This window comes from Vulpes lagopus, chromosome 21 (assembly GCF_018345385.1).
Source record: "Vulpes lagopus strain Blue_001 chromosome 21, ASM1834538v1, whole genome shotgun sequence".
NCBI lineage: Eukaryota > Metazoa > Chordata > Mammalia > Carnivora > Canidae > Vulpes > Vulpes lagopus.
Window position 1 is genome coordinate 42,754,493 of NC_054844.1, and position 24,320 is coordinate 42,778,812.

The following is a 24,320-nucleotide window of genomic DNA, read 5'->3' on the forward strand; positions in this document are numbered from 1 at the left end:
GGCTGTTCCCCAAGAGGCCTGCCTGACCCAACCGGCAGTACAGAGCAGCCCCGTAACCCAGCCCCACCCAGTCAGCCCCCACCCAGTCCCGCTCTCCAGCCTTGGCCTGCCTCCCCTGAACCGGCCACTCTGCAATGGGGAGCTGGTGGGGGGCGGCAGGGGGAGAAGGATTTGTTCTGGACAAGGTAGTTCCCTCCCAGGTGTGAGAGAGAAACCTTCCGAGTACTCCCACCCCTAGGACGATGCTTACTGAGGAGGCAGGGGCTTGGAGACTCGGGCCAGAAGAGGGGGGACACTCATGGCTTCCTGGGCCCTGTGGGGAGCCCCTGTGTATTTCCTGCACGAAGCCCTCCTGTGTGGACTGGGGGAAGTCCGACTCCGAGGAGGGAGCAAGGAGAAGAAGGTAAGCATGAGTGCCTGCTGCGTACAGGGCCCCTGCGCAGCTGTCCCATCTCCGGATCACCCGAAAAGGTGGGTCATAGTATCACCCTCGTTTCGTGGGTAAGGAAGCCAAGGTCAGAGGGGCGACGTGACTTGCCCTTGGTCACACGGGAGCGCGGGAACAGCTGGATCAGGGAAGCCAGCACCGCCACCCCGGGGAATGCCTCGGCCCCGCTGCCGGCTTGCGTGGAGGCTGGGTCCCTGGCCCTTGCGGGGTGGCACGCGGGCCAAGCCATCGAGGCCGGGGGTGGGGGTGGGGGGGCGCCCAAGGCTCCGAGGCCCGGGCCCTGTCCCCTTGGCCAGCCCAGGTGCTGTGTGCTCCGCCCCGCGGGGCCTCTCGGGCGCCCCTCTCCCTCTCCCTCTCCCTCTCCTCCCGGGGACGCCCGGGGACCTTCAGAACCCAGCTCCAGCTCCAGGTGTGCTGCCCCGAAGGTGCCCGCGCGCCCCAGGGCCGCCCCGGCCGCGCGCGCCCCCGGCCGCAGCGGGGCGGGTTATGCAACGGGGGTGCGCGCGGGCGGGGGGGCGCGGGCGGGGCGGGGCGCTCGCGGCTATTCCGGGCGCCGCTATTTTTAGCCCCATTGATGAGGCTGCGTCGGCCGCCGCCGCCGGGATTCCGGAGACGTCAATGGGCGCGCGTCACGGTCCCCGCCCGCCCACCGGGGGAGGCGCGCCCGGGGCTGGGACGGCGGCGCTGGCGGCCGCGGGCTGCGGGGGCGGGGGGCGCGGCCGCGGCCGGAACTGCGGGGCGGGGGGCTGCCCGGGCGGGGGTCCGAGCCGCGGCCCTCGAGCGCGCGGCGGCGGCGGCGGCGGACCCGGCGGGGACCCCGCGCCCCCCGGCCCCGGCCCCGGCCCCCGGCATGGGCGCCCTGCGGTGCGGAGCGGCTCCCCGCGGGCGGGTGCGCGGCCCCGGAAGGCGGGGGTGCGAGGCGAGCGGACTCGGCGGCCCAGGTGACGGCGGCCGGGTGGGGGCGACGGGGTCCCCGGGAGGCCCGGGACGGTGCGGTCTCCGCGAGGGCCGCGAGCCGCGCTGGGGGTCCCGGGGGTCGGGGCGCAGCGAGTGCGGGGGGGCGGGGGGTCGGGGTGCAGCTGTGCGGGGGGGGGCGGGAGTGCACCGTGTGCGGGAGGGGGCTGGGGAGGTGCAGCGTGTGCGAGGGGGGCTCCCGGGGGGGGTGCAGCGTGTGCGGGGGGGGGCTGGGGAGGTGCAGCGTGTGCCGGGGGGGGGGTCGGGGGGTGCATCGTGTGCGGGGGGGTCCCGCGGGAGGTCGGGGTGCAGCGTGTGCTGGGGTCCCGCCAGGGGTCGGGGTGCAGCTGTGCGAGGGGGGGGGTCCCGCGGGGGGTCGGGGCGCAGCGTGTGCGGGGGGGTCCCGCGGGGGGTCGGGGTGCAGCTGTGCGGGGGGGGGTGGGGGGTGCAGCGTGTGTCGGGGGGTCCCGCGGGGGGTCGGGGTGCAGCTGTGCGGGGGGTGCAGCGTGTGGGGGGGGTCCCGCGGGGGGTCGGGGTGCAGCTGTGCGGGGGGGGCGGGGGGTGCAGCGTGTGGGGGAGGTCCCGCGGGGGGTCGGGGTGCAGCTGTGCGGGGGGGCGGGGGGTGCAGCGTGTGGGGGAGGTCCCGCGGGGGGTCGGGGTGCAGCTGTGCGGGGGGGGCGGGGGGGGTGCAGCGTGTGCGGGGGGGGGGGGTCCCGCGGGGGGTCGGGGTGTAGCGTGTGCGGGGGGGCTGGGGAAGTGCAGCGTGTGCGGGGGTCGGGGGGGTGCAGCTATGCGGGGGGGCGGTCCCGCGGGGGGTCGGGGTGCAGCGAGTGCTGGGGGGGGGCCCGCGGGGGGTCGGGGTGCAGAGAGTGCGGGGGGGGGGCTGGGGAGGTGCAGCGTGTGCGGGGGGGGGGCGGGGGGTGCAGCGTGTGCGAGGGGGGTCCGGGGGGGTCCCGCGGGGGGTCGGGGTGCAGCGTGTGCGGGGGGGGGGGGAGGTCGGGGGGCGCAGCGTGTGCGGGGGCGGGGGGGGGGGGGGGCTGGTTCCCGGAGGAACCTGCCGGCTCAGTTAGCCCCCGGGTGCGAGTGTGGCGGCCAAGGCTTTCCAAGGCTTTCTCTCCCCGCCGCGGAGGGTGGGGTTTGGCCCACGAGGGGCGCTGGAGGTGGCCAGGCCGAGACATTCCTTCCATTTCCCCACCGGCTGCGGGGGGGGGGGGGGGGGGGGCGGCGATGGGTTCCAGGAGTCCAGGAGTTGGGGAGGGGAGGGACCAGACTTGCCCGGTGCAACCCCATCCTGGGATTGAGTAGAAGAAATCAAACCGGAGAGGGTCAGGTAGTCAGGAGCCGACCTGGGGTTAGAAATGCTGCAGAAGTGGCACTTACAGGGCTTTCCAGCGAAGCATTCATTTGGACTTGGGGCTAGTGTTGGGGCACGCAGGGCAAAGGAAGGCTGGGGAGAGGCAGGTGTCTTCACAAAAGCTGTGCCCAAAGGGTGCTGATGGCTCAGGGGGCTGATAACACCCTGGACAGGGGGCTGGGGGGTGGCTACAGCCATGGTCCCTACACCCACTGCAAGTGAACGTTTAGATCAGTGATTTGGATGATTTGGATGAAGACTTAAAAGGGAGGCCGGCTGACTCTTTCTAAAGACCTAGAGCCAAGGGGAATGACAGGTGTACGATAGGATAAAATCAAGATTCCAGATGATGGCAGCCGGGCAGAAGGGTGGACCAAGATGAACAAGATGAATGTGACTGATTATAAATGTTGGGGCCTGTGCTGGAGTGAAGAAAATTAGTTGCAGGAGTTCAGGCCTAGAGCCTGACTCTAAGGCCCAGAGCCTCCCACTTGCTTTCTGGCGTCAGCTGCCAGACAACTCTGTGCAATCTGAGACCTCTACCCACTAGAGTCGTCCAAGCGGGGAAGAAGGAGGCCTGGCCCTGGGGCTCCCTGGGTCCTCATCCTGGTTTTGTCACTTCCTAGCTGTGTGACCTTCAGCAAGTTGCATAGCATTTCTGCACCTTAGTGTCCCCTCTGGTAAAACTTAGTTCGTTATAATAATCCCTTCCTCATAGTGTCATGAGGCCGAAATGAGAATGTGCATGTAAAGTGCTGGGTAATGTGTCTAGCGCATGGTGTTCAGTAGGTGTTATCTGCTGTTATAACGTTAATACTAGTAGTATGCCCGTTTCTGGGGGGCGGGGGGACTTGGCTGATGCAGAGCTTACATCCAGGAAGGCACCAGGGCTGCAGAGGGTCTGCCCACCACGTCCTGTGGTGAGGAGAAGTTGAGTTAAGAGAAGACAAATACTTGGTAGGAAGGAGGAGGAGGTTTGGGGGGGGCCTGTGTGGAGCTGGGATGCAGGGCTGGGGCTCTAGGAGTCGGGGTCGTAGCCCAGCGTAGGGAAGGATCCTCGGACTTTGGATCTGCCGTCGAACAGAAGGGACAGTTCCTTAGCTCCGGTGTCCTTTCCACACCTCCTTCCAGGCAGCTGGCCGGTTCTCTCAGCCTAGTTCTTTTTTGTTTTTAAAGATTTTGTTTATTCATGAGAGACACTGAGAGAGAGGCAGAGACCTAAGCAGACGGAGAAGCAGGCTCTACTCTGGGAGCCTGATGAGGGACTCGATCCCAGGACCCCGGGATCATGCCCTGAACCGAAGGCAGACGCTCAGCCACTGAGCCACCAGGCGCCCCGCTCAGCCCGCTTCTGAGGCAGGCATGCGTGAGTCTTCTTCTTCGGCAACATTCCTCAAATATTTCCCAAGTACCTAGTAGCGCTGAGCTGTGTTTGGGAGAGTGAAGACCACAGCGATTAGGGCAGATGAGTGAACAGCTCGCTCCGCTGCAGCTAATCAAAACAGGGCCGTGTGCCGGCGGCGGGGGCCGAGGCTCTCCAAGGAGGTGAAAGAGGACAGGAGGCCTGGCTGCTGAGAAGGAGCTAAGCATATAGACCCCCCGGGCAACGGCCTCGGTGGAGGGGACAGCCAAGCAAAGGCCCTGCCTGGGGAGAGAAAGCCGGTGTGCAGGGGGCAAGCAAGGAGGGGGTGCAAGAGCTGGGTCCCGGGTCTGGCCTGATGCTTCCACGCCACTTAGGGGGCATCAGTCTCTTCTCCTCCAAGCCCCCTCGGCCCTAGGCTCGCCCTCTGCACAGGTGACTGACCTGGATTCATTCCCCCATCGCAGCCTCCCGGGGCCCAGACATGGGGTTCGTGGCTCACTGCCTGGCCCTCCAAGGCCCTCCAAGGCTTGTGGAGGGAATTTTGATCTGAGACAGGAGACGGCTTCAGATGTCGGCTCCGAGATGTTAAGAAGCACTTTCTGGGCATGACCGATCCCCGACTCTGGCCCCTATTTCTCAGAGTCTGGGGAAGATGCGTGCGGAAGACCTGGGCACTTGGGGCGGGCCTGACTGTGGTGGGAGCTGTTGGTCCTTCCTGCCCTTCCTCCTCAGCTGTGGACTGGTAGGGAGAAAAGGGAAGGTTGTGCAGGGGAGCCCTGGGGCCTTATTGCAGACCTGTTTCCGGGGTACGGGACGATGATGGTGTCACTCTGGGAAGCAGGTGTAGCCTGTGAGCTCAGACAGGTTGGAAGCTGATTTGGCCGCCTTTTTTTTTTTTTTTTTTTTTTTTTAAGATTTTGTTTATTTATTCATGAGAGACACAGAGAGGCAGAGACAGGCAGAGGGAGAAGCAGGCTCCCAGGACCCCGGGATCATGCCTGAGCCACCCAGGTGCCCCCTGATTTTGCCCTCTGTTAGGGTTGGAAGCCCCCCAGATGCTCAAGACTGCTCCCCTGCCTTTCACTCCCGGTGCCTTCACCCCTTGGTCCATTTCACGCAGAGGAGCACGGGAGTGCTCATAGCTCTGTTAGAGGAGGATCTGGGTACCATGGTGCAGAGTAGCTCCCTTTAATCTGTGGACCCTGGGGCAGGGGTCAGGAGTTCAAGGAAGCCCATTACATCATGTAGCCTCCTCCTTGCACCCTCTACCTCCCAGCATGGGAGCATCTACTTCCCTTTTTCCACACCTCACATTGCCCCAGAGGGCACCCGGTCCTGCTCTCACTTTGAGGCTCAGTTGAGAGAGGAGAGGGCTGAATTGGGGTGAGAAAAAGGGAAGGAGAGATGTAGGGCCTGGAGTACTCTGGCTGGAAGGGTGGTGCTCACAGTTGGCTCTGGAAGGGGAGACCAGGTGCCCACAGATGGCTTGGAATAAAACCCAGGGCCTGGGACTGGCTCTGACGTGTCCTCATTTAATTTCTCCTAATAACCATAGTGCTGTTGTGTGTGTGTCTGGCGCTCTGCTTTGTCCTTTACACACGTGGACTCATTTTAAGTCCCCCGGCAGCCCCGTGGTTGCTCATTTTGGAGATGTCTATCACTGGTTGGCATTTCCACAGTGGGGGAGCCTGGGGCGCAGAGAGGTTCTGCAACTTGCCCAGGATGACAGGTGACAGAGCCAGGACTTGAACGCAGGTGCCGGGGTTCCAGCGTCGGGGCCCTTAACCACTTTGCTTCAAGTTGGGCCTTCGTGTTTGGGGCCCAGAGTGACTTCACAGAGTTTTTCCTGGGAGTCCCCATTGCTCTGGTTAGAAGTCTGGGCTGCCTGGAGTTGGGATGATTGAGCCCCTGCCTTGTGGGGTCCTCAGAGACTTTAGGGCCCAATGTGGAGCCCCCTAGGGAGAGAGGGGTATTATTAGCCCTGTCTTCACAGTAGCTCCCTTTTCTCTGCCTACAAAATGCCCTTTTGTGCACATCAGGGCCAAGTGTTGGACTGAAGCCTCCCCACCCAACGCAGGAGTGGGGAGGACGCTGAGGGGCTGGATGCTGGCACATGTCTCCATGGCCCTGACACGGCCCAGATACTGGCAGCAGTTCCTGATCACGTCCCATGTCCCCAAGAGCTGTTTGCCTGCGGCTCTGTGTGCCTCCCGGTTCTGCTGCCCAGCCCAGGGCAGTCCTCGGGCTGGCCTGTCGCCTCTCATGGCCTGGGTCCCGCCCCTGTTTCTACTCCTGTGTTTCCTGGCTGTGCTGTCTCTAGGGATTGTCCCTGCTGGCGGGTTCCTCCTCACTCACACTGATTCTCCCTCTGTAGGCTTCCACCATGGACAGAGGCCCGCCCTGGTCCCTCTCTGGTGTCCCGGTTCCTTCTGCCAGACCCTGAAGGCCCAGGGGTCGGTTGACTGTTGTCCGAAGTCTGTTGGCTCATCCAGACTGGTAAGTGCTCTACTGTTGTCTTTTGTACACCTCTGGGGCCCTCAAGCAGGTGGGGCTGGGGGAGCAGAGGTGGGTGTGAAGCTGCCGTAAGGGGATGTGGTTTGGGGGATGGAGGGGGAAGCCCTGCAGAGGTGGCAGGCGAGGTGCTGCTCAACTCTGGGAGATCTGATTTCTTTGGTGACAGGTGGGGGGTGAGGAGGGATGGAGAGGGGGAAAGCCCAGCTTTCTTAGCAGGATAGGCTGAGGGGCTCTGTCTGGGGGGCATGGGCTGGTGTGGGAGGAGAGGGGCAGGGGTGGGGGTGAATGACGACTGTTACCAAGGCAGCATGTGTCTGGTTCTGATGGGGTGTGGCCGGATGGCTCAAGGCCAGGCTGGGAGTATAGCGGGGCATAGGGGATAGGAAATTGGTTTGTTTCCAGGGCGTACACCAGGGGAGTGCACCGGGGAAGGCTGGGATCATCTCCTGCATCAGGGCAGTGACCACCCCCTTCCTCCACGGCAGGTATGGGGAGGTGCTTCTATGCAGGGGGAGGATCTTCCTGACTAAGGGCAGTGCTAGACCCTCAGCGGCGACTCACCCAGCAGCCCGGAGCGGGAGGGGAGAATCTCAGACTTATGGCCACGGCCAGAGGGATTCTAGGCCTCTAGTCCACCTTCTCCTCTTATAGATGAAGAAACGGAGTTATAGAGCAGAGAAGTGACTTTTTAACATCCTACAGTGAGGATGTGTAGAGCAGAGTTTTTTTTTTTTTTAAATAATTTATTTATTCATGAAAGAGAGAGGGAGTGAGGGGCAGAGACACAGGCAGAGGGAGAAGCAGGTTCCCTGCTAGAAGCCTGATGTGGGACTCGATCCCGGATCCCGGGTACACGCCCTGGGCCAAAGGCAGACGCTCAACCGCTGAGCCACCCAGGCGTCCCTAGAGCAAAGCTTAGAATCAAGGTCTACCAGAGGCCTGACCGGCTGGTGGACACACGCCTTCCTCGCCTGAGGACACTTCTGGAGAACTCTCTGGTGGAGGTACAAGCAGATTCAGGGGTGAGGGGTGGAGTGTAGGAATTGAATTTTCACCTGGCCTTTCCTGAGCCATCTCAGATAATAGGATGGGGCCAAGGGCACCATGGTCCTGGTTACCATGTTTACCTAAGAGCTGGAGTTCAGCCTGACACCCGGGCCGGGGACCTGTGATGGCCTTCCTCTTCCCCCAGAACTGTCTCCAGAACTGTGCCACAGCCCCCTTCAGGCCTTGAGAGATCCCCAGATGAAGTAGGGGCTGGCTCTGTATCTCCCCCAGCGCCCCAGACACCATTGTCTCATGTGGTGTTGGCATTCAGGGCACACATGTTGGCATGGAGTCCCACAGAGGTGGCTGCCAGTGGGGGAGGATGGGGTGTCCAGTCGGAGCCTGGGTGGAAGGAGGGGAAGCCCTAGGAAGCAGGGCCTCCTGTTCCAGGGGCTGGGCTGGGTGTGCACCTGGCCACCCGCTGGCAGCAGGCTCCGTGCCACCGACCTTGGGCTGGGGGCAGGGAGAGGAATTACTGTACGGAGGAGAGGCAGGTGTCCCTGGTCAGCCGGGGATCTGGACCCGGGAGGCACGTGAGTGAAGATGACAGCAGCAGGCCAGATGGCTTCCCCCAGCCCGGCCCCCACCCCTACCTTCCCTCCGGGTACAGAGCGGCCCCCGTGGGCAGAGTGCTTGTGTTCCCCTCGTTGTCTGGGTGATGGTGGTGCCTGAGTGGAACTCCCATGCCATATACACTGCCAAGGCCACCCCGAGGGGCTGCCAGCCGGGGCCCCGTGAGTGCTAGAGCTGTTGGTCTTGTGACGTGGGCACCTGTCTGCCAGGCCCGGGCACGGGCCCAGGGTCACGCTCACGCCGGGGCTCCCGTCAGCTGACTATTTTGGGCTCTTGCTGACCTGGGCCAAAGTCAGGCCTCCGCCAGGAGGGCCCCGAGGCAGCTCCCTCTGTCCCCAGAGGCCGGCTCTGGTTTCGGCTATATAAACAGAGCAGGACATGCTGGCTTGGAGACAGCTCCACGTCCTAAGCCCGCTCAGCTGGTGCATAGCCTTGGCCGGGCAGGCCGGGCTAACCGGGCAGTCCCGTCTGTTCCCGCAGGGCTCCCTGAGGCCGCCAGGAAGAGCCCCTGACCAACCCCAGGATTCTCGCCTGGTGCAGCTGTCCAGGATCTCAGAGAGTCTAAGCAGATCGTGAAGAGATAGCTGGTGAGTCTCAGGGATGGGGAAACTGAGGCACAGGAGCTGAGCTGTGTGGCTCTTGTGCCATTGTGACCATCCGTGTTGTGGTTTCTTTGGCCTTGAGAGGAGGGGGGCGGAGGAGGAAGCAGGAAGGGCTGACCTTCCCAGGCAGTGAGAGTAAAGCTTGACTGGGGTTGGGTGGGGGGGGGGAGCTGCCCTTGGGAGCTCGCTGTGGTCAAGAGCTGGGAGACAGGGAAGGAGACAGGTGCTGGCATCTCTTGGCCCTCCTTGGAGATTTCCACCGCGTTCTCGGTCCTCCCCTTCTGCTGCCCCGGCCCTGGAGGAGGCACGGGCCTGCTAGGCTGGGGAGGGACGCTGAAGTGGGCTGGGTGTCCCTGGGTGGGGGGGCCTCTGCGTGGGTCCCTGAGCAGGGTCCCTGAGCTCCCCTTACCCCCCGTTGGTTGGGCCTAGGGGACTTGGCTTCCCGGAGCTCTCAGCCCCTGCCCCGCTCTCCTTGCCTGGCTCCCTCGCTGGTCTTGGTGCCTGCGAAACAGGGCTGGAGCAAGGTCTGGCAAGTCCGCCAACCATCCTGCCACAAACACGCTCCCCGGGCCCGGGGCCAGGGGCTGCAGCCCGGCATGGAATAAGTGGCAGCTCCTGACGTGGGAGGCTCTTGTACTCTCCTCGGTTCTCAAAAAAAAAAAAAAAATTTTCCCCCTTTCTGAACGTGAGTCTCTAAATGAATCCAGAGCCTGTGACTAAAAATACTTTAACAATAGGAAAATGCATCAGTCTTTCCGGCTGGGGCTCGTTATCGGAGGGTTTTTATTTTGGAATTTGAAATTTTGCCCAAGGAGGCTGGGTGGAGACCTTGGGCAGGGGCAGGAGAATTTGGTGGGTGGTGATGTTCTGCAAGGTGGTGGGAGGCCCTCCAAGGGTGGAGGAGAGGAGCTGGCCGGGAGCTGAGCAGGCTCGGGGGGCACGGAGGAGCCGCGAGGAGGGTGCAGCGGAGGCGTGGGCCGAGCCTTCCCAGAGGCACTGGGTGATCTCGTCTGGTTTCTCCAGCACCAGCGCTGTCTGGCTCTTCTTCCCAAAGTCTGATCTTACTCTTTCGAGCTGATGCTAATTCCTCCTAGCCCTGGAGGGAGGTGAGGGTCGGACTGAGGCAGCCTGGACTAGAGACAGCCTCCCTGGAGAGGGCCGTGACCTCCTCAACTCACAGGCTTTCTCCAGAGTATTAGTTGAGCACTTGCTGCATACAGAGGCTGGTATTTTCCCAGTGCTGGGTGGAGCCACGTCTCTGGGCACGCTCTCATTTCCTTCCACTCAGCCCTGGAGGGGGGAAGAGGTGTGGATGGGGTTACTGGTCTCCATTTCTTGAAGGGGGTGCTGACTCCCGAGTCCAGCTGAAGGTCCTGGTATGGGCCTGCCCACTGCCCCAGGATCCCAGCTGCGGGGTCCTGGAGTCCGGGGCCCCAGGCCTGCTCCATTTCACTGCTGAGCCTCCCGGTGCCCTTAACGAACTGACCCTCCCAGCCCCGGGGAGTGTGGTGCGGCTGCCTTGGGCAGATGAGGAACGGCCTCGGAGAGGGCAAGGGACTGGCCCCGGGTGACACAGCAGGCTTCCCAGCTTCTGGTCACAGATGCCTCTGAGAGCCCTCCATCTTCTGTCCCTGCCAGGGCTGGGGCAGGAAGCGGGGCGGGGGGGCAGTGGGAATCTGTTTCCAAGGAGGTGACTGCACGTGTGGTCGTGGCAGAGCCAGGGCCGGGGCGGGGGGGATGAGAGCCAGAGGCTGGGGCCTGACCCAGCTGCTGGCCGGAGGCCCCCTGGGGTGGCAGGCGCTGCTCCCTCGCCCACAGCACAAGTCCTCCTCCCCACTGCCGAGGCAGGAAGAGGAATGACCAGGTCGTGCAGCGGAAGGGGGGACGCTCCCGTGGCAGCAGGAGGCAGAGGTCACCCCTGGGCCCACCACGCGGGAAGGGTGTGGAGGCCTGTGGGTGGGGACGGTCTTGGTGAAAGTAGGGCAAGTCCCTGACTGGCGCTGGGGGGGGGGGGGTGAGGGCTGGTGCAGGGGTGGGGGGGTCAGCGTGAGAAAGAGGCCGGGCACTTCCACTTCCTCATTGCCCGTTTACCCACATCCACGTCCACCCTCTGGGCTGGTGAACGATGCTGGACACAGGCTGCCCATCGGGGCCTGCCCTGGGCTAGTTACTGTTGATGCATGAAGCCGCCCCCCCTGCTGAGGTCGGGGAGCCAGGGCCTTGCTCTCACATTCACACATAGGTGTGAGGGATGAGTCAGCACATTAGTCCCCAGGCCACATTACACTAGGAGGGGCAAGGGCTCTCAGGAAACATCCAGGGTTGAGGGAGGCATCCTGTGTGAAGACCCCTGTGTAACGGGAGACGATCGCCTCTGCTAACTGTAGCTGTGCCCGGCGTGTGCCCACACACCACCTTCGTGATGGGAAACGGGCACTGTCCTCTGATGCCAGCAACACACACTTGAATGAATCTGTCCTCAATGAATTCCAGCAGCATTCTGCGTCCGTGTGAATGAATGCGTCTCTCCCATTTAGGCGTGGCTATTTTTGAAACTTTTGTCTTTGAAAATGTAACCTACATCACAGAAAAGTGCACAAATCATAGGTGTGAAATCTTTTTTTTTTTTTTTAAGATTTTATTTTTTCGTCCATGAGAGACACAGAGAGAGAGGCAGAGACACAGGCAGAGGGAGACGCAGGCTCCCTGCAGGGAGCCCGATGCGGGACTCGATCCCAGGACCCTGGAACCCCGGGACCATGACTCGAGCCAAAGGAAGATGCTCAACTGCTGAGCCCCCCAGGCACCCCCCATAGTGTGAAATCTTAAGAGGACAGTGGGATGACTTTTCCCGGGTGAACACACCTGGCTGATCCTTGCCCTGGTTGGAAACTGGAATGCTTCCGGTCCCACCAAAGACCCCCTCATAGGTGCTGCTGTTTCCAAATACAGGCTGTGTGCGTGTGTGCGTGTGTGTGCGTGTGTGCGCTTGCACACACTTGGATCTGTGTACACTGGGAAGAGCCAAGGCCCAGCAGGCCAGAAGCCACTGTCTGCAGTCCAGAGTGGATCCATGGGCCGAGCACAGGCTTTGGGGGTCAGGGCACCTATATTTGAGTCCTGCCCCCGAGGCTCCATCTCCTCGTTGATAAAATTTGGGTCACAATCTAAACCTGAAAGGTAGGGGGAGGAATTGAGAGGAAGAAACCCTGTGCAGTGCCATGGACTGAGGTCTGACCCTCGAGGTATTCCCCATAATCCCCCTCACCTGTGAGAAGGTGCCTATTATGAAGAGTTAGGCTGGGGAAGGGGGATGGCCTGAAGTCTTGGAGGAGGAGCGGGATTAGAGCAAGAGGGAGGAAGAGGGGTCACTATGCTCACCGAGTGGTGAGAAGTTTCGCCCCAAGGTCCTTTTAGGGGAGCAGCAGGGAGCTAAAGGTAATGAGAACACTGGTGCGCTGGGCCAGGCTGTGCTGTGGGAGGCGGGCGGGGACTGTCGTCTTATCTCCCACATGACCTGGTCTCTCCCCGCACCTCTTGGGCTGTCATGGCCCTGCCTTGCCTTCTAGTCCTTGCCTCTAGTTTTGAATCTGTCCCATCATTACCTCTTTGGTCATTACCTGTCCCTCCCACCCCACACCTCCCCCCACAAGGGGCTGTTCACCCTGACCTCGCTCTTGGGGGCTGGACTGCGGGATCCCTTGGGAGGCTAGGACCAGCTTAGGCTCCAGGCTTGCCAGGGTCTGCCTTCATTGAGCCTGTCCCCAGAGTTGCACCTTAGCCAGATTCCACCCTCAGAGCCCCAGGATGACACCCTGGAGGGCCTCTGTCCCACAGGGATGAGACCCAGGGTCCCAAAACCCCTCTTGCCTCAAGCTAGGTGCTCCACAGGAGTGAATGTTCACCACTGAAGGGGTGGCCCTGGCTGTGCTCCCACAGAGGGGCTCTGCCTTTTCCTCCTTAGTTGCTTATTTCCAGAGCATAGTGTAGACAGAGCCCACAGCATCCCTGCCTCCACGAACATGGCCAAGTGGCGGCTGTGGTTGTCTTCCCCTCCATCTGCCTTTGGGGCAGTGAGAATGCAGCCTCCAAACCTGTAGTATCCTGGGGACGTGGGGCCTGGGCTGCAGGCACACATCTGAAGGCTGATGCTGAGATCTGGAGATTTAGGCCAGGCCCTGGGGCAGCTCCTCGCCACGCTTAGTTCCCTGGGGCTCCCGGGTGGGCTGGCCACAGATTGGTCCAGCTGCCCCGTAATACACCTGTTTAGCTGGTGTGGGATGGTGGGAACATTGACTTGGCTAATCATGTTTTGCTAACTTTGGGATTTTTTGTTTTTTGGGGTTTTTTTGAGAAAGGCCCTGCTGGGGTGGAGGGAGGCACCCCAGGGTGGGGTGACAGGCTAGATGGGAAGCCAGCCCATGATGTGGCTGGGGCTAACTTCCCCAGCCCAAACTTGCTATATACTTCTGAGCAAGGCATGGCTCCTCTGGGAATCGTTGGGTTTCTAATCTGCAAAATAGGATGATGTGAATTATATTGGGGGGCAGCCTGGGTGGCTCAGCGGTTTAGCCTCGCCTTCAGCCCAGGGCCTGATCCCAGAGACCCAGGATCAAGTCCCACATCGGGCTCCCTGCATGGAGCCTGCTTCTCCCTCTGCCTGTGTCTCTGCCCCCCACCCCCGTGTCTCTCATGAATAGATAAACAAAATCTTTAAAAAAAAATTATATTGCAGTTTTCTATTTTTTAAAAATTATTTTATTTCTCTTTTTTAAATCCCTATTTAAAAAAAGATTTATTTATTTTAGAGAGAGAGGGAGCACGAGCCAAAGGAGGGGCAGAGGAGAGGGGGAAAGAGAAGCAGACCCCCACTGAGCACGGAGCCCCACCCCCACCCACCCCCATGGGGCTCCATCTCAAGACCCAGAGATCCCTGAGAGATTCCCTGAGATCCGGGACCTGAGTTGAAATCAAGTCAGGGGATCCCTGGGTGGCGCAGCGGTTTGGCGCCTGCCTTTGGCCCAGGGCGCGATCCTGGAGACCCCGGATCGAATCCCACATCAGGCTCCCCGTGCATGGAGCCTGCTTCTTCCTCCGCCTGTGTCTCTGCCTCTCTCTCTCTGTGACTATCATAAATAAATAAAAATAAAAAAAAAAATCAAGTCAGACCCTTAACTGACCGAGCCACCCAGGTGCCCCATATTTGCAGTTTTAAAGCCCTTTTGTTTTTTTCTTTCTTCTGTGGAATCTCTTTTCCAAGCAAAATCTATGCAAAAACCCAACACAAAGAAAAACAAAACTTTGGTGTGGAAGTGGAGCGTGGATCTTGGATAGGCCCCGGTGCATTATTCGGCCCACGCTTCACCTGCGCCCAGATGGCCCTGAAGGGTCTTCGGATGATGGTTTGGGAAAGACCAGAGCTTTCCGAAGACTGGTCCATGTTGAGACTGTGTGCTGAAGTGGGGGAGCTGTGGCAAGTTCTGACCAGATCCCTGAGTGAGACTGGTGTTGCATGAAGACTGCTCCGCTGGTGGGGAGGGGGCGTTTGGGAAGAGGAGACAAGCTGGTCTAAAGGCCATTTCCTTACTGGTTGTGGGCAAGGAGGAGTGGAGGTCACTGGCCTCACTCAGCGGGCCTGCTGTCCTCCCGCGCCGGTGAGGCGTGGGCTGTGGCTGGCAGTAGGAGCGGGGATCCGAGAGACGTTCCAAGATAGAATTTCAAGAAAAAATGAGAAGTTGCTTGTGGGGCATCAGGAGCAGAGACGGGGCAGTGGGCAGAGAGGGTACAGCGAGGACAAGCTCTGTGGGCAACGCATGAGGTTCGAGATGCTGGCCGGACCTTTGGGCAGCAGGAGAGGCTGGAGACAAGGGTGTGGTGAGAGTGGAAGTGAGGAGGAACAGGAAGTGCCTCAAGGCTAGGGGGAAGTGCTGTCGGGTGACCAGAGGAGGTGAGAGTAGGGCCATCAGCGCAGGCGCAGTGGAAGCAGGAACTCTTCAAGCTGACTTGCGGGGAGAAGGGGACCGGGTGGGACCCCAGTGTTTGGGGGGGAGGGTGTCTCTTCTTGTAAACGTTAGCACTCCTTCCCCTCTCTCTCTTACTTAGCAGGTGCAGGCTCCCCAGGTTCAGGCGTGGAATGGGGGTGGAGAGGTGACAACCTGACCAGGGAGGCCTCCAGGTGGCTGCAGTGCGGCCTGTGCCTCCATCCATCCATCCATCCATCCATCCATCCATCCATCCATCCATCGATGCAGCCCTGGCCATCCCTTCTGGCTTCATGGGGCAGGTCGAGGCTCCCCTCTCCACAGGTGGTCAGGGGAGGGCGTGAGAAGATCCCCTAGAGATGCAGTGAGAGGCCCTGGGGGCGGGGGGCAGCGTGTGCCACCACCTCGCCGTGTGACCTTGAGCAAGTGCCATCATTTCTCGGAGCTTGTTTATTTATAAAATGGGGGGAAAAAAAAGAGTCTGCACAAATTGGGCCAGATTTCTCAGGCCCCACCCGGTTCTGAAATTCGGTCATTTCCCAGCTGCAGCGCACCCACCCTGGAAGGGACTGGGAGGCTCAGGGCCAGCGCGTGGAGCGGCGCCCACGGCCAACGCCTGCCCTCGGAAGGTGCCCTGCGTGGAGAGGAGGGGGCCGAGGCAAGCGTGGGGGGGGTCGAGGCTCGGACGACCCCGGTGACCCTGCTGCTGGGGAGTAGTGGCCGCGCTGCGCCGCGGGCTGGAGGGGGCGCAGGCTGCGGGGGGGGGGGCCCGGGGTGCGCCCCAGGCCTGGGGGAGGCTGCGCGGCTGCGAAGGCGGAGCAGCGGGCGCTGCAGGGAGCTCAGCCCGGGGAAGCCCCGCGGCCGCGGCTCTAGAGCGCCCCCTCCTCGGGGTGCGCGGCCCCGGGGCGCGCGGGGCGGGGGGAGCCTCGGGAGTCCGCGAGCTGCTATTTTTAGCGGGCGCGGCGGGCGCGCGGGGGCTATTTATAGATCAAACGCCCCGCGCTCCCTGCGTCAATGGAACCCCGCGTGCGTCACGCGCGCAGACATTCCAGCCCTCTCGCCCCGCCCCCCGGGCTCCCCGGCCCGCGCCCCCCCCGCCGCCTCCCGCCGGAACCGCGCCGCCCCCCGCGCCCTTGTATGGCCACAGCTCGCCGGGCCGCGTGCGTCAGTGGCGCCCCCGCCCCTCGCCGTGCGTCACGGAGCGCTTAAGAGGAGGGTCGGGCTGCGCCGGGGAGCCCCAGCGGCACAGGCTGCGGAGCCCGAGCGCGGCCCGGAGCGCACACGCGGCGCGGACGGGCGGAGCGGAGCCGGCCGGGTAGGTGCCCCGCGGGGAGCGCGCGCCCCAGCCCCGGTCTTCGGGGGTCGGGGGTGTTGCATGGGGCAGACGGGCGTCCGCGCGGGCAGAAGGGATGTCGTGGGGTCGGCGTGCAGGGCGCGGGCGCTGGGTGCAGCCCGGGCGCCGGGGGGAGCGCTTGCAGCGGGGGCAAGCGAGAGGTGCAAGGTGGAGGCCAGGTGGAAGCCGCGGGGGGGTGGCCCCGAGAGTGGGGACTTGCTGGGGACGAGGCCGGCTGTGGGTCAGCGCCCCCCCCCCCCCACCTGGGTGCGCGAGTGGCCCAGGGCGCCCCGGACCGAGGTGCTGATGGGCTCACTCGGTACAGTGGGGCGGGGGGGGTGTGTATGGGGGGGAAGATCCCCAGAACTTGAGTTGCAAGGATCCGCGGGACTCCTGCCAGCTCTGGGTTTCCAAAAGGGTCTCCCTCCTTCCTCCCCGGCTTGTGGCCTCCTCCCCCCCCACACACACCCCGTTCCTTTAGTTGTTTTCTTAACACTTTAGAGGCTGTGGCTTAGTTTGCAGGGATCCCCGAAGTTGGTGCCTGAGCCTTAGGAGACTTGTGGATCGCTGGAGGAAGTGGCCAGCATGGGTGGCTCGGCGGAGCTGTGGAGGGGGCTGCTGGTGTTCCACTCGGTCTTCTTAGAGGCAGGGTCTGGGAAGCACCGGGAAGATTGGTTAAGGGGTGTCTTGGATCCTCTGGGGCGTGTGTGTCTCCACGGTGTAGACAGAGAGAGAGAGAGAGGTGTGGAAATCTTGGTCCTTGGGGATCCGAGTGAGAATTGCCCAGGTTGGAGTCCCTGCTGTAGTACCTGAAGGACACCCCCCCAGCCCCACAGGCCGGTCACACCCGTGCCCCCCTCCCCCCAGTCCCCGTTGGATCCTACAGGTAGGGTGCAGCCCCAAGCTTGTTCAGCATAACAGGTGCAAACCACATTGTTGCCAGGACCTGCCTGAAGCCGGATCCTCCCTGTTCCCTCCTCCAGCCCCGCCTCTTCCTCCTCCCTGGGGGACTGCTTCTCCCCCACCCCCTTGACGCTGGATGCAGGTCCATATCTGCTGTAGTTAAGTACCTGCGCCGAGGGGGGTGGAGGGGGAGGACAGGTTGGTGGGGGTTGATCCGGATGTGGGATGTCCAAGTGGAGAAACAGGATTTGAATAAGGCTGGAACACCCAGCCTTATTCCAGGTGGCTGCTACCTCTTCTCCACCCCAAACCCATCCCTGCCCCGGCTGTCTTAGCGCAGGGAGACGTGGCCACTCTTATCTCTTGCAGGTGCCGCGTATGCCTGCGGGCGGGCAGGCGGGCGGGCGGGCACTACAGGGTGGCTGGTGCAGAGCTTGAGGGGCTGTGTGGCCCCCGGCCGGTTGTGGGAGTGTCAGGCCAGGGGTGCGTCGCCCGTGGAGGTGGGAGAGGGCTGGACCCCCCCCCCCCCCCCGCCCCGGGCTCTTGGCCAGGAGGTGGTGCCAGCCTTTGCCCCCTCTCTGTTCCCTTGATCGTGGCACTCTGTGTTCCAGCTTGCTTTCTTGCCCCGCCCCCCCCCCCCCCCCCCCCCCGCCCTGGCTGGGAGGGCCAGAGCCGTGCAGACCCCAGGCGTGGACATGGGATGGGAAACGGTCCCGGGGCCGCCTCTGCGCTAGTTTGCCACGGGGCTGCAGACTTACGGATCTCCTAAGTGGTGCTGTCTCTGCTCCTTCAGGCCGCTCATGATTGAGGGTGTAACCAACCCTCTTTGCCTGAGCGCCTGGGTTCTTCAGGGCCCAGAAACTCCTTCGTGGAGGGACCCAGGCGGGGGCAGGATGGCTTCCATCTGCCCACCTCCCGCCAACAGGCTCCTCCCTGTATGGCCACCTCGAGCCTGCTGGACTCAGAGTTCTCTTATAAAACTAACAAGAGGCGATGCTTTGGGGGTAGCAGAGAACTTCTTCTTAGGGACTGTCCATTCTCCTGGAAGTCTAGGGGGCCTGTTCTCTCCTCCTTCCTGCCCCTATTCGGCCTCCCTCCGGCGTACAGCCTTTAAAGGTCTGGAGTCCGGCTACTTGATCCCCTGGGGAACTGGGGATTGCTGAGGAGGCCCCGGGCTCCCTTCCTTTTTGCCTTTGGGAGCATCCCAGGCGGTGCTGAGTGGGTGCCCATCCCCAGATGGCAGGACTGGGGTGCGCGTGGGAGCTGCAGCCTTTGTTCAGTGTGTCGGGTGGGGGCAGGGATGGGGGACTGGCTCGGGGCTGCTTAGGCCTCTCGCTTGGCAGCTGGGCCTTCAGTCTCGGCTCCTCTTCCATTTTCAGGATGTCCTTCCCAGGCACCGTGTGGGGAGGAGGAGAGGGGGCTTTGCAAAGGCTGGGCTGTGCCTGGGAATATTCCCAGAAGTGCCAGGTTGGAGAAATGACATACCTTCACCCAGAGAGTGGGCTAAGTAAGGCTTTGCCTGGCTGCCTCTCCCACCCACCCTTCTTCCAGCCCCTACCCACGCCTTACCCGGTGCGGGAGGGCAGGGGGCTGAAGGAACACAGCTTCCCCCTGTTCCAGCAGAGAAATGCTGGCTAGATGCCTTCCCTAGGGTTCCCAGGCTGACCGGGGTGTGGCTGGCCTTCCAGCTGAGCCCACTCCTGCTGGGCCACTGCCCGGGGGCTTTGGGACATGGGGGTTGAGATGGCACTCAGGCTGCAGACCAGGGTTTCTGGGTTCTCTGGTGGGCCATGGTGCCCTGCGTCTGGCTGGGACTCCTGCCACCTGGCTGCTCAGGGACCTAAAAGGTCAGGCTTCAGGCTTCTCTCGCTGACTCTCACTCCCCGCAATCTTGGTCTCCTCCCCCTGCAGAGATGCCCTGTATCCAAGCCCAATATGGGACACCAGCACCAAGCCCAGGACCCCGAGACCACCTGGCAAGCGACCCCCTGACCCCCGAGCTCAGCAAGCCCACCATGGACCTGGCCAGCCCTGAGGCAGCCCCCACCGCCCCCACGGCCCTGCCCAGCTTCAGCACTTTCATGGACGGCTACACGGGGGAGTTTGACACCTTCCTGTACCAGCTGCCGGGAACGGCCCAGCCATGCTCCTCGGCCTCCTCTTCGGCCTCCTCCACGTCCTCCTCCTCGGCCACCTCCCCCGCCTCTGCTTCCTTCAAGTTTGAGGACTTCCAGGTGTACGGCTGCTACCCTGGCCCCCTGAGCGGTCCCCTGGACGAGACCCTGTCCTCCAGCGGCTCCGACTACTACGGCAGCCCCTGCTCAGCGCCATCCCCCTCCACGCCCAGCTTCCAGCCATCCCAGCTCTCTCCCTGGGATGGCTCGTTCGGCCCCTTCTCACCCAGCCAGACGTACGAAGGCCTGCGGGCATGGACAGAGCAACTGCCCAAGGCTTCTGGGCACCCCCAGCCGCCCGCCTTTTTTTCCTTCAGCCCCCCTACTGGTCCCAGTCCCAGCCTTGCCCAGAGCCCCTTGAAGCTGTTCCCCTCACAGGCCACCTGCCAGCTGGGGGAGAGAGAAAGTTATTCCATATCCACGGCTTTCCCAGGCCTGGCGCCCACTTCTCCACACCTCGACGGCCCAGGGATGCTGGACGCACCGGTGCCTTCGGCCAAGGCCCGGAGCGGGGCCCCCAGTGGAAGCGAGGGCCGCTGTGCCGTGTGTGGGGACAACGCTTCGTGCCAGCATTACGGCGTCCGCACCTGCGAGGGCTGTAAGGGCTTCTTCAAGGTACTGGGCTGCCCTGGCTGCGGCTTTTTGTGGGAAGCGGGCAAGGCCGGTCTCTTTTCCCAGCAGGTTGCCTCTGTGGCAGCCTCCCTGGGGTTCTCTTCCCAACTAGTCCTGCCCTTCAGGAAGGGGTCACCTCTGCAGGTGGGCCACCCTCCTGGGGACCCACAGATGGCAGCGGGCTGCCTGTAGAGGGATGGTGACACGTGGGCGAGGGTGCAGGCTGCGGGGGTGCCCCCGGGAGGGTACATTCGAAAGGCCAGCCTCTGGTTTCCCTCTGCCCGTCCTCCCCCAACCCAAGGTCCTGGTGAGAAGGGGGCCCCAGGCACTCATGTTCCTGGCGTGAGATAAAAGGATCCGGGAAGAGGGCTGGGGGTGGACTAGGGAACAGGCCGTATGTTTGTCCCAGCTCTGGGTGCCTGCTCAGCTTCCCGTCCCCACCCCCTACCCCTCCTCTGTCCTCGCCTGTCTGTCCCGGAAAAGGCACGTTGAGAAGTCCAGATACCTGGGCTGCCAGGGAGCCCCGAACCCCTGGCCCCTGATCATGTGTCCTGGGGTGGAGGGGGGTCTCCCTCCTTCGGCAAAAACCTCCCCCAGTGTCCCCAAGATTTTCTCCTTCCTCCCCCCCCAACCCCCCGCCATCTCTCCCTCCCCTGCCACCCAAATGTTAGAAAAATAGCTGTGAACAGAGGGTGCTTTTGTCTGTGATGGCAGCAGGATCTGGACGGTCCCCTCCCCTGCCCCCCCCCGCCCGACTCTGACAGCCTGTTCTCTGTTGCCCCCCCATCCAGCGCACAGTACAGAAAAACGCCAAGTACATCTGCCTGGCTAACAAGGACTGCCCTGTGGACAAGAGGCGGCGAAACCGCTGCCAGTTCTGTCGCTTCCAGAAGTGCCTGGCTGTAGGCATGGTGAAGGAAGGTGGGTGGCTGGATGGGCTGGCCGGACAGAGGCAGGCCTGAGGGGGCGGGGGGCCGTCCCAAGACATCTGTCCTGGTGGGCCGCAGTGGATGGTATGATCTGACCTTACCTGCCTGCGCTCCACCTCTGGTCCACCTGCCTGGCTCATCGGGGGCGGGAGGGTGCTCTCTGTAGGGTCTCAGGGGCTCTAGGTCCTTAGGCTCCAAGGTACCTCGAGCATCGATGCACAGAGCCTGAGTGGAGAGTCCCTTCCCTGGGGACTCTCCACTTCCTTAGCCCTGCCCGTTTCTCTGCAGTTGTCCGGACAGACAGCCTGAAGGGGCGGCGGGGGCGGCTCCCTTCGAAGCCCAAGCAGCCCCCGGATGCCTCCCCTGCCAACCTCCTCACGTCCCTGGTCAGGGCACACCTGGACTCGGGGCCCAGCACAGCCAAACTGGACTACTCCAAGGTGAGGCCCGGCGCGCTCCACACCTAGGGCCTTGGTGCACACTGCATGCGGGCCCTGCCCCAGGCCAACACGTCGGGGAGAGCGGAGCCCCCTTTGGGCTGCCTGGCTGAACAGTGCACCCCCCTTAGGTGGGCGGCCAGTTAGAAAAATGTGCTGCTTCCAGCAGCCTCGGCCCCGGGTTGGTGTCTGAGAATTGGCGAGCAGGAGCAGGGACTGAACCTCGGTTCCTCTCTCTCCCGCTTCCCCCCGCCCCCGGGATCTGGTGATCATCCGAGTGGGAGACGGGGCTGTACGAGGGGGCCCCGGTGCAGGGCCCTTCACGTGGGGATGGTGACCCCGCCCGACCACCTCAGTTCCAGGAGCTGGTACTGCCCCACTTCGGGAAGGAAGATGCCGGGGACGTGCAGCAGTTCTACGACCTGCTTTCGGGTTCCCTGGAGGTCATCCGCAAGTGGGCCGAGAAGATCCCCGGCTTTGCCGAGCTGTCCCCGGGCGACCAGGACCTGCTGCTGGAGTCGGCCTTCCTGGAGCTCTTCATCCTCCGCCTGGCCTACCGGTGAGTTGCCGCTGCACGCTCAGCCCCTCGCCTGCTGCCCTGTCCTCGGGCCCCCCCACCGCCCTGACCCACATCTGCATCCTCCCTCCCCGCCAGCTCGAAGCCGGCCGAGGGGAAGCTCATCTTCTGCTCGGGCCTGGTGCTCCACCGGCTGCAGTGCGCCCGCGGCTTTGGCGACTGGATCGACAGCATTCTGGCCTTCTCTCGGTCCCTGCACGGCCTGGTGGTGGACGTCCCTGCCTTCGCCTGCCTCTCGGCGCTCGTCCTCATCACAGGTGAGTGGCCAGTGGGGAGCCGGGGAGGGTGTGAGGGCCTGGCATCTGGCACTTCGGGGGGCGGGGGAGCCCACATTTCGGAGTGAGGGCGCCCAGATGCAGAGAGGGGCAAGCATTCGCTCAGAGTGACACAGCTAGGAGGCAGCAGAGCCGGGGTCCAGGCCCCGCAGCGTCTGACCGCAAAGCCCAAGGCAGTCTGTGAATTATCCCCTGCCCTCCAGGATGCACCCTGCATGGCTGTCATGTGGGGCCTGGGGTTTTGGGTTTGTTTTTAAAATCTTCCTGAATTGTGTCACATGCAGGAGAGCTTACGGATGCTAAACCTTGGTGAGCTCAGCACACCCACGTAGCCAGCACCTAGACCAGGAAACAGAACCCCACCTTGGACCTATCCCCTTAGTGTCGTCAGCTCCCCCAGGGGTAACCGTTGCCCTGACCTCCAGCAGCATAGGTTACCTGTGCCTGTTGGTTACTTTATGCAAGTACAGTTACTTAGAACACAATTTTTTGGTGTTAAGTGAAGAGGTTTTCAGATCTTTTTTTTTTTTCTTTTAATTTTTTTTAAAGCCCCCGAATCTGCACCCATCTCCCTTTCCACTTAAATTCCACAGAGGACCCAGCCAATATAGGACAAAATCCGGGGCACTTTGGGCTTAAGGAGTGGTGGGTTTTGGTATCAGCTTTCCGTGGAGGTGACCTCTAAACCATACTGCTCGGCTCCAGGGCTTCTCAGAACCAACAGGGAGAGAACCAACAGGGAGAGAACCACTGGCCAAGGCAGAAAACCTGGTTAGGGATTTAGTTTGTTTGAGTGACCTTGAGCCAATCATTTAACCTCTTAGGGCCTCAGTTTCTCATTTGGAAGATGAGGATAACGAGTACGACTGCCTGTCGAGACCACTGGACTTCCAGTGGGGCCTGAATACGGCTCCTGTGGGAACTTGCTTTTGCAGAGCCCGGGGGAGTGTGAGGGATGGCCAGTGGGGACAGTTCTCGGGCAGGGAGCAAGTGGGGCGAGGCGGGGTCTTGGGGTGCGGGAGTGGCTGTTCCTCTGGCAGGTGGCTGACCTGCCCCTCCCGCTCTGTGCCTCCCCCCCCAGACCGGCACGGGCTGCAGGAGCCAAGGCGGGTGGAGGAGCTGCAAAATCGCATCGCCAGCTGCCTGAAGGAGCACGTCTCGGCCGTGGCGGGCGAACCGCAGCCGGCCAGCTGCCTGTCACGCCTGCTGGGCAAGCTGCCCGAGCTGCGGACCCTGTGCACCCAGGGCTTGCAACGCATCTTCTACCTCAAGCTGGAGGACTTGGTGCCCCCTCCGCCCATTGTCGACAAGATCTTTATGGACACACTGCCCTTCTGACCCCAGCCCAGGAACACGCGTGCGCCGTGAATGCACGCTCCTACACCACCCCACGTGCCTTTAGCCCATGGCCCACGGACCCTCAGAGCACCCCCAGCCTGGGCTTGAGCCGCAGACCAGCCGGCCTCCCCCCTTGTACTGGGTGGTTGGCAGGGAGCTCACGCCCTGGGGGAGGGGGATGCATTCATGGGGGTGACCCCTACTACTTGTCTTAGCCCCCAGCCCAGCCCTGGCCTTCATGTTTTTGTAAGATAAACCGTTTTTAACACACACCGCCGTGCTGTAAATAAGCCAGATGCTGCTGTAAATATAGGAAGGAAGAGGCCGAGATGGGAGTGGGGGCTCGGAGGGAGGGGCGGCCCCCACCAGCCTGGGCAAGCCTCTCCCGCCTCCTTGCACCTACTCTCTCTTCCCACCCTCTTTCCACATGTACATAACCTTACTCTACAAAGAAGACAAATGACAGATTCTGACATTTATATTTGTGTATTTTCCTGGATTTATAGTATGTGACTTTTCTGATTAATATATTTAATATATTGAATAAAAAATAGGCCTGTAGCTGAAATCGGGAGCCTGTCTATCTCTGACACCTTACCCCACACCACAGCTCCCTGCCCCCCGGCCCCTTTTCCCCATAATTACCGAAGAGACAGAAATAACTCTAGGTAAGTCGTGGATATTACCAACCTGAGCTAACAGGCCTCAGTTTACTCTTCTGTAAGAGGTGGATAATAATGACACCCATTCCCTGGGGTCGTTACACAGAGCACTCAGACTAGTCTCTAATGTGCGGAGAGCCTCAGATAAGCCCCCGCCTCATGGATGGGGCCTGCAGCAGAGCCCAGCTGGCTGAGGGACGAGAGCACCACTCTGGGGTCACGGTCTCTGATTGGGCTTCCACAT

At 62.1% G+C, this 24,320-nt stretch overlaps 1 protein-coding gene across 6 annotated transcripts; it reads left to right on the forward strand.

Moving 5' to 3' along the window:
- Positions 1 to 1,265: 1,265 nt before the first annotated feature.
- NR4A1 (nuclear receptor subfamily 4 group A member 1) lies at positions 1,266 to 23,982 on the forward strand. Of its 6 annotated transcripts, none has more exons than XM_041736652.1 (10): positions 1,266 to 1,389; positions 6,494 to 6,615; positions 7,036 to 7,118; positions 8,734 to 8,840; positions 18,984 to 19,861; positions 20,650 to 20,779; positions 21,076 to 21,227; positions 21,581 to 21,783; positions 21,880 to 22,058; positions 23,158 to 23,982. In XM_041736652.1, the coding sequence occupies exons 5-10, from the start codon at positions 18,986 to 18,988 to the stop codon at positions 23,412 to 23,414; spliced, it is 1,797 nt and encodes a 598-aa protein (XP_041592586.1). In that variant the 5' UTR covers positions 1,266 to 1,389; positions 6,494 to 6,615; positions 7,036 to 7,118; positions 8,734 to 8,840; positions 18,984 to 18,985; the 3' UTR covers positions 23,415 to 23,982. The 6 variants fall into 6 exon arrangements, with proteins under 6 accessions (XP_041592586.1, XP_041592581.1, XP_041592585.1 ...); XM_041736651.1 differs by lacking the exon at positions 1,266 to 1,389 and adding an exon at positions 2,613 to 4,122; XM_041736647.1 differs by lacking the exon at positions 7,036 to 7,118.
- Positions 23,983 to 24,320: the final 338 nt, after the last annotated feature.